We start from the raw sequence: 9709 nt of genomic DNA, 5'->3' as shown, positions 1-9709 counted from the left end.
TTGTAGAAGAATTGAAAGTAATTCTCAGTATGTTATGAATGTCACTGGTGCTGTGGATGCCAAGTAGAAAATCATCATCAGTTAAACAATGTAGCAATGTCTGAATACTCTAACTGACTCAGATGCTCTCACTTCACACATTGACTGCCAGATGGGCCACAAGTGCCCTGAACCAACATCTGGCAATGAATATTAAATAAAGAATGAAAACAAAAGTTAGTAAAGGCATTTTTTCTTCTCTTTGCTTTAGGCCTTGGTTCAAAGTAATTTCCTAGTGTCCTCTATTGCTTCTTATGATGTAGGATTTTGTTTTCTAGGGAATTACAGACTTTATAGAAGAGCATATTAAACAATTACTCTTATCATTGAAGGCTGTTCTTTGACAGGTACACTCAGAGACTTAAGAGAAACACTTTTCCCTAGAGGAAGTGTAAAATAAGGAGAAAGAATATGAGACATAATTCTGATGTGGTACAGTCTAGCCACACTGGAGAAAGGTGATGAATAATTCAGGAGGAAATAGAGTGCAAACTTGGAACCTTTAGTGAGCATACTATACTAGTAATCTTAGTAAAAGAGATAAGTAGACTTATGGAAGAATTTAGCTGGATCATTGAGTGTTGGCTTGACATTCAGTATTATTTTTATCTGAATAGTTGGCCTGGCTCCAAGGTAGCCCAAACACAAGCAAAGACTGGGGAATGGAGAAAGCAAGTGCACAAGATCAAACACAGTAACCCAGAGCAGTGCAAAGCACATATCTTCCTTTGTGTAATGATGGGGAAATCTTTGATTTCTGTCTCTGACATAGTCATGATGGTATTTAACTAGTGGCCTCTGACTTCCTTTGACAGGATCACACCCTGAACTACCAGAGTGCTCTTACGCTGACAGATAATAGAAAATAGAAAATATAATAACTACAGAACTGAACGGTAGAATTCAGCTCTGTTCTGTGGTGCTCTGGCATTCTGATTTCTAATCCCCGCTTATAATTCAAGGCTAGTGGAACTAGTATGGTCCTTTTGGTCTTAGCACTGAAATAGAAAGTAATGCCTACCTGGGAGTTGCAATTAATATTCTTTAATTTCTAGTAACTCTTCTTAGTGATTTGAAATATGTTTCATTTTCTTTATTAGTTCCTAGCCTGAACTGTCCCTGCTCTACCTGAACCAACCCATATCAACAATGCTTCCTTTCATGTTTCTCTTCAAACTTGATGCCCTGTATGAATTTTCATATACTTTCATTCTCTTAGCTTTTTTTTTTCCAATAGTGAGGCAGATTGTAATCATTTTGAGGTAGTCTAGGACTCAATGATTAGAAATCTGAAAGTCTAGAAGACTCCCGGGTTGCTCTCTTGAATCTTCATCTCTCTTAGCAACCCCCAAAAGTCATTTCAGACACTTTGCCTGTTCAAAAATTACTGTCACTCAAATTCATATTCTATCTATCATAAAATGGGAAATTTGGACAGTTATTCTCCCAGAACATTCTGTCATAAAATCATAAGCCAAAATGGTGTGCTTTTAATGCAGCTTTAAGGTGACCCAAGAAGACCTAAAACTTGCTGGTGACTGCTTTCTGTATGGGATAAGCTCTTGTAATTTGGAAGAGTGTCATACATGCAAATGTGAACATACAGACTGCCATCACAGGCTAAATTATAATGTGTATGTGAGGAAAAAAATAATAAATGTAGGGAAAAGGGGTAATTAAGAGTAAAATATCTGCCAAGTGCCAGTGGCTCACATCTGTAATCCTAGCTACTCAGCAGGCTGAGGTCTGAGGATCGTGATTCAAAGCCATCTCCGGCAGGAAAGTCCATGAGACTCCTATCGCCAATTAACCATCAAAAAACCAGAAGTGGCACGGTGGCTCAAGTGGTAGAGTGCTAGCCTTGAGCTGAAGCGTTCAGAGACAGTGTCTAGGGCCAGAGTTCAGCCAGACAACTGAGGGGAAAAAAAAACAAAAGTAAGAAACCTGGGGAGGGGTAGTGGGAGAAAATGAGAGAGGGAGTAACATTTTTCAAAAGGAAATGTACTCATTACTTACGTAACTGTAACCCCTCTGTATATCACCTTTACAATACAAAAGGAAAAGAAAAAGATAAATTAAGGTAAGCTCTTTATACCTTAGAGGAAGATGTGGATACAAAGTTACTGTACTGTTATATTGCTGTGTTTTTTGTCATTGTGCATGTTCTCTTCCTTCTGCAACTTTAAAACAGTTTTCTGACAGTTGTCCTATGAAAGCTCATTTTCAGGTTTGATGAATCTAATGATGCTATAAATAACAGTGATGTCACCTGGCATAACCACTTGAGTTTATTAAATTCACATTCATTGCAAATATTGAATACTTGCAATATAGTGAAATCTTTACTATTTTGTGGTGATAGGGAGGGGGGAGAGTTGAGTTATTACAACTAAATAGGGAAAGAAATATAGATTTAAAAAATTCTTTTAGGGCGGCTGGGAAGGTGGCTCAGTGGTAGAGTGCTTGCCTTGCATGCATGAGGCCCTGGGTTCTATTTCTCAGCACCACATAAGCAGAAAAATCCAGAAGTGATGCTGTGGCTCAAGTGGTAGAGTGCTAGCCTTGAGCTGAAGAGCTGAGGGACAGTGCCCAGGCCCAGAGTTCAGGCCCCAGGAAAAAAAGTTCTTTTAGTGATTAATGGAGTTAACTCAGAGATTACAGTTTTATTAATATAATTTCTTCATGACCTTTCCATTTCTTTGAACATTTTCTCTACTTATTTTATGAGATGTGAGTAAAACCAACCAATTCTTGTTTTGATTTTGGTTTATTGATAGATGGACTATATGGAGTGTACAGAATAAAAGTGAATTGAAAGGGGAATTTTCTATAGTGCTAAAAAGTATATTAAAATAGTTGGAAAATATATGTAAAACTGTAATTCTGTACAGTAAAAAGAAAGCACAAAGGTAATTTCCTCAGGTAGACCTTAGTTTGCATAGTTTATATATCTCAGTTATTGTAACTGGAATGGGACAACCAGTGTCTTCAAATTACACCTCAAATTCAGTTTACACTCCATTTTAAATGTGAACCAAATGTTCCTCAACATACACATCACTAATGAAATGAGAGCATTAATTAAATGAGTACTTAACTAAGTTCAAATGTCAATTCAAAGTCTGTGCTGACTAGTCACCACACAATTACTATTCTGTTCATGAACAAACAGCAAAGCATGTAGTGGTATCTTTATCTCTCATCTGTGATTCCATGTGACATTTTAAAATCAAAAGAAAGATGTGGCCAACAAAGATTAAAGCTGTTGTAAGGAGAGAAGTGGAAATTGTAGATAAGAAATTCAAAGTGATTGTTGGCCTTGTATCATTCAAGAACCTTTCTGTAATCAGTAAACCAAAACAGAATGAATGAAGGCAGGTTTGTAGGCAAAATGGCCGTGATGAAAAAGATGCATACACTTAAAAAAAAGTAACAACAGACAAACTTTCTAACTAAGAAAACTCTTGCAAATAGTTTGTTTACATCACCAAATTGGTAAAGGGTTAAATGTTGCTAGCTGAGTCAAACTTAGGAAGGGATACAATGATTTATGAAGACACAGAAACAACATTTGATTGCTACTACAATTACACAGGAGAGCTTCTAAAGAAGAAAACAACCATTTCTCCTGCCGCGGGAAAGGACGTTGGAGTGGAGGATTGTTGCTACCATGGCTTCTGGTACATTGGCAAAACCTCAGTTGCCGGGTCTTCTGGCCAAGCGTCTGCAGATTCATATTGTTGGAGCATTCATTGTCTCTTTGGGGGTCTCAGCTCTCTATAAGTTTGGTGTGGTTGAACCAAGAAAGAAGGCATATGCAGATTTCTACAGAAATTATGATTGCATGAAAGATTTTGAGGAGATGAGGAAGGCCGGTGTCTTTAAGAGTGCAAAGTGAATTTGGAATGTAAAGAATTTCTTTGGATTGACTTGTGTTCCTGAACTATGAAACATAAATATGTGGGCTGATAAGTAGTTTTTCTTATAAATAAATAAATACTGTGGACCGAAGTCTGTTCAGTTATTCATATTGATAATTCAGGGCATTAAAAAGCATCATACTTGGTTGGAAATTTTTAAGTTACTTATAAACATTGTAAAGATAAATTATCTCAGTATTTTTCTTAAAAAAAAAAAAGAAGAAAATAAGTGCTTTAGTTCTCACGGTCTTTGATATTGGAAGCTCTAATGTACTAACAGCATTTTTATATTTCATTACCTCTGAACTTATGGTTGTTGATAATAGGTTTTTTACTATTTTCACCAAAATCTCATAAAGTCACATATCAATTATACTTGATTCTGATGATTATGGAAGAATATTTTGCACAATATCAAATTACAGTCATTTTTAAAGTCCTAGCGTATAGAAAGTAACTTTGGCTAGATCTTATATTGTATTGTACACAGTTGTGCACAATTTATGCAGGGCTTATTATAAATTTGTCCTGGACTTTGACTCTTAATGAGGACCAACGGAAATAACATTAAAGAAACCTTTTTTTTTCCAATGTCAACATTTTTATTTTTTATTTTTTTAAATTTTATTTTATTGTAAAAATGCTGTACAAAGGGTTTCAGTTACATGACAATGAGTACATTACTCATCACTCATTGTTACTACTTCCCTTGTTGTTGTCCCCGCTCCTACACGTCTCCTCCTCCCCCTGCCGCCAAAGTTATAAAATTCCTTTCCAATATACTGTCATATGGGTATCATTGTTGCAATGGGTCATCCTGTGTCCTTGTTTCAGAGTTTTGTTATTCTCCTTCCCATCCACAGATTAGACAAATGAATATACAAGATGTAGGGTACCAAAATCAAGTTCAGTGATAATAGAGAATATATTACAGGGGGAATAACATACAAAGGAAATAAAAAAAAAATCCCCACATAGTACATTTAAAACAATAACAACAAAGACAGACCTCTTGTGTCCATATCTTGGGGATCATCTTATATAGCATCATCTTATATAGACAGATATACATAGCTTTTGACATTTTTTGTATTTTTTATTGTACAAATGCTGCAGAGAGGGGTTACAGTTACATGAACAAGGTAATGAATACCTTTTCTATTGAGCATTGTTGCCTCCTCCTTTGTTTTCCCCCTTACCATCCCTTCCCTCCCACCTCCGCAATTACCTTCCCTGACCCCAGCGAAGTTGTAAAGTTTGTTTTCAACATAGTGTTTTGTACGTCTCATTGTTACAATGGGTCCTGTATCCTTATTTAAGCATTTTGTTTTTTCCCTTCCCCTCTCCGAATTAGAGAAGTGTATATGCAAGATGCAGGGCACCAACATCATATACAGTGAAAACAGGTGTTATACCATGGGGGAGGAACATACAAAGCAACAACAAAATGATATGGTATGTTACAAGTATGTTAGAAACCATAGCAAGAAAGAAAAAAAGATATTTGTATCCCTATCTGGAGATTCATTTAGCTTAAAATCATCTTATATGGTCATATCTACATAGCTTTTGGCATTTTCTGCCTGTCTTACACATGTCCTAGTTATTGCAAATAAGGGAAACCATGGGACCTATGTTTCTTTGGGCCTGGCTTACTTCACTTAAAATAATTTTTTCCAAGTCTTTCCATTTCCTAACAAATAGGGCAATGTCATTCTTTCTGATGGAGACATAGAATTCCATTGTGTATATATATATCACATTTTCTTGACTCATTCTTCTACTGAGGGGCATCTGGGTTGGTAAATAATGGTAAATAATGCTGCAATACACATAGTTGGGCTGTTAGTCTTAGTATGACCTTGTTTGTGATCATTTGGGTAAATGCCCGAAAGAGGATTGCTGGTCATAGGGAAGCTCTATGTGGAGTCTTTTGAGGAACCTCCATCCTCTGATAAGATTATCCTATATGTATAATAATTATTGCAGATAAGGGAAACCATGGGACCTAAATTTCTTTGGGACTGGCTTACTTCACTTAATATGATTTTTTTCCAAATCTTTCCATCCATTTCCTAACAAATGGAGCAGTGTTGCTCATTCTGACTGAAGCATAGAATTCTATTGTACATAGCTATATATATATAATATATATATATATATATATATATATATACATACCAGACATTTTCTTGACCCATTCATTTACTGAATGGATTGGTTCCATATTAAGAATGAGAGAAACATAGTTGTGCTGGTAGCTTCAGCATGACCTTGTTGGTTTTCATTTGGGTAAATGTCCAAAAATGGGCAGCTCTATGTGTAGTATTTTAAGGAACCTCCATACTGCTTTCCAGAGTGGTTGAACAAATTTACACTTCCTCCAACAATTCAGTAGGGTTCCCTTTTGGCACATCCTCTCCAGTATCTGTTGTTATTGGATTTCTTGATTATATCCATTCTAACTGGGGTGAGATGGAATCTCAATGTTGCTTTGACTTGCATTTCTTTTATGGCCAGAGAAGTTGAGCACTTCTTCATGTGTCTATTGGCCACTATTATTTCTCCTTCAGATAAGTCTCTCTTTAAGTCTTTAGACCACTTGTTGATGGGGTGATTGTTTCTTTGAGGATTTGTTTTTGGAGGATTTAATTTTTTTGTATATATATGTGTATATATCTATATTTTATTTTGAAAATACTGTACAGATGGGTTACAATTACATGGGCAAGGTAATGGGTACATTTCTTATCAAGCATTGTTGCCTCCTCCTTTGTTTCCCCTTCCCATCCCTTCCCATCTTCCCCCTTCCCCCATCTCCCCCCTACTCCCAGCCAAAGCTGTAAAGTTCATTTTTCGACGTAACGACTTATACATCTCATTGCTGCAATGGGTCCACCTGTATCCCTATTTAAACAATTTGCTTTTTCCCTTCCCCTCCACAAATTATACCAACATCAAATACAGTGAAAACAGGGACTATACCATGGGGGATGGACATACAAACAACAAAGAAATCATCTTATAAATATGTTAGAAACAATCTCAAGAAAGATAAAAAAACATTTGAATCCTTATCTTCGGGTTCATTTTGCCTAACATCAACTTATCTGACCATTTGTGCTTGTCTCAGACATATACTAGTAATTGCAAATAAGGGAAACCAGGGTACCTATGTTTCTTTGGGCCTGGCTTACTTCACTTAATATAAATTTTTTCAAGTCTTTTCATTTCCTAACAGGATTTAATTTTTTGAGTTCCAAGTATATTTTAGATATGAGGCCCTTGTCCATTGTATAGCTAGTGGAGATCTTCTCCCAGTCCGTGGACATTCTATTGATCTTACTACCTATGTCCTTTGCCATGCAGAAGCTCTGCAGTTTCATGCAATCCCATTTGCCTAACCTTTCTTTGATTTGTTGAAAATTTTAGCCGGTGCCAAGGATCCCTAGGGTTTCTCCTATTCCTTCCTTTAATGTTTTCAGTGTGTCTGCTTTTACTTTGAGGACTTTGATTCATCTAGAGTTGATTCTGGTGCAGGGTGATATATAAGGATCTAACTTTAGTTTTTTACAGGTGTTCAACCAATTTTGCCAGTACCTTTTACTGAAGAGGCCATCTTTCTTCCATTTTATTTTATTTTATTTGGCTCCCTTATCAAAGATAAGGTGGCTATAAGTCTCCTGGGTCTTCAGTTCTATTCCATTGGTCTTTAGGTCTGTTCTTGTGTCAGTACCAAGCTGTTTTGATTACTAGGGCCTTGTATTAGAGTTTAAAGTATGGTATTGTTATTCCTCCAGCACTGTTCTTTCTGCTAAGGATTATTTTTGCTATTCAGGGTCTTTTATTTTTCCATATGAATTTTTGGATTGCTTCTTCTATTTCATTCAAGAATGAGGTTGTGATATTGGTGGGTATCACATTGAATATGTAGTCAGCCTTTGGCAGTATTGCCATTTTCACATTCTTAACCCTCCCTATCCACGAGCATGGGATATTTTTTCCACTTCCTTAGTTCTGCTTTAACTTTCTTTTTCAGATCTTAAAGTTTTCATCTTAGAGTTCCTTCACTGTTTTTTTAATTGTGAGAATACTGTACAGAGGAGTTACAATTACATGGGCAAGATAATGAGTAATTTTCTTATCAAGTATTGTTGCCTCCTCTTTGTTTCCCCTTCCCATACTCGTTCCCTACCCCCCCCACCTGATCCTCCCCCCACCCCCCACCAAAGTTGTAAATGAGATGTACAAGTTATGTCGAAAAACAAACTTTCCTTCACTTCTTTAATTAACTCCTCCATATTTTATTTTTTGTAGGGCTACTACAAAAGAGGTTGCTTTCCTGATTTCAGCCATTATTGCTATACAGGAAAGCCATTGATTTCTGAGGGTTAATTTTTTACTCTTCTACTTAATGAAATATTTGATCCCCTTGAGTATCTTGAGAATGGAATCCATGGGGTGATTTAAATACAAGATCATGTCATCTGCAAAGAGGAAGAGTTTTACTTCATCTTTCCCTATTTGGATCCTGTTTATATTTGCGTCTAGTCCCATTGCTCTAGCTAGGCATTCTAATACTAAATTGAAGAGAAGTGGAGAGAGTGGACATCCTTGTTTTATTCTTGAATTTAGAGGAAATGGCTTTAGCTTTTCACCATTAAGTATAATGCTGGCTGTAGGTTTGTCATCCATAGCCTTTATTATATTGAGGAATGTTCCTTGGATTCCTAGTTTTTCCAGAGCTTTCATCATAAAGGGTTTTTTCTGCATCTATTGAGATAATTGTGTGGTTCTCATCCTTGCTCTTGTTGATGTGGTCTATTACATTAATTTATTTGCATATATTGAACCAGCTTTGCATTCCTGGAATGAATCCTGTTTGATTATGGTGCATGATTTTTTGATGAGTTGTTGAAATTGATTGGCCAAAATTTTGTTGAGTTTTGCATCAATGTTCACCAAAGAAATGGGTCTATAGTTCCTTTTTGATGAATCCCTGTCTGGTTTTGGGATGAGGGTTATGATAGATGCGTAGAAGGAATTTTGTTGTGAACTTTCATTTTCAATTTCATTGAAGATTTGGAGTAGTATTGGTGTGAGTTCTGCTTTGAAGATCTTGTAGAATTCAATAGTGAACCTATCTGGTTGTAGGCTTTTCTTGGATGGGAGGTCACTCATTGCAGTTTCTATTGTGATGCTTGATATGGGTCTGTTAAGTTGTTTTTAACTCATCTTGATTTAGTTTGGGCATGTCAATATTTGCTAGAAATTCTTCCATTTCATCCAGATCCTCAAACTTATTAGCACAAAGATTTGAGAAGTTTTCCCTTATAATGTTCTGAATCTTGTTGTTTCTAGGTGATGTTTCCATTCTCCTAAGTTTGTTTATTTGGATGTGTTCTCTTCTTTTTCTGATATGATTTGCTAAGGGTCTGTCAATTTTGTTAACTTTTTAGAAGAACCAACTCTTTGTTTTGTTGATTCTTTCTATGTTTTTTTTTTTACTCTAATTCATTTAATTCTGATTTAATTTTAATTATTTGTTTCAATCTACTGGATAGGTGTTTGGCTTGTTCTTTTTCAAGGAGCTTCAGGTGCATCATTAAATTGTTGGTTTGAGATCTCTCCAATTTGGTGAAGTAAGAACTCAGAGCTATGAGTTTTCCTCTGAGTACTGATTTTGTTGTGTCCCAAAGGAGTTGATAATTTGTATATTCATTTTTGTTAAATATTTTGAACATTTAAAT

General features: G+C 36.0%; 1 protein-coding gene across 1 annotated transcript; it reads left to right on the top strand.

Annotated features, from left to right (window-relative positions):
* Window positions 1-3678: 3678 nt before the first annotated feature.
* LOC122112426 (cytochrome c oxidase subunit 6C-like) lies at window positions 3679-4149 on the top strand. Its single transcript, XM_042685231.1, has one exon. The coding sequence runs from the start codon at window positions 3710-3712 to the stop codon at window positions 3935-3937; it is 228 nt and encodes a 75-aa protein (XP_042541165.1). The 5' UTR covers window positions 3679-3709; the 3' UTR covers window positions 3938-4149.
* Window positions 4150-9709: the final 5560 nt, after the last annotated feature.

The sequence above is a fragment of the Dipodomys spectabilis genome, unplaced genomic scaffold (assembly GCF_019054845.1).
Source record: "Dipodomys spectabilis isolate Male_0828 unplaced genomic scaffold, ASM1905484v1 ptg000094l, whole genome shotgun sequence".
NCBI lineage: Eukaryota > Metazoa > Chordata > Mammalia > Rodentia > Heteromyidae > Dipodomys > Dipodomys spectabilis.
Note: the sequence above shows the minus strand (reverse complement) of the source record. Positions and strands in the feature narration are given on the sequence as shown.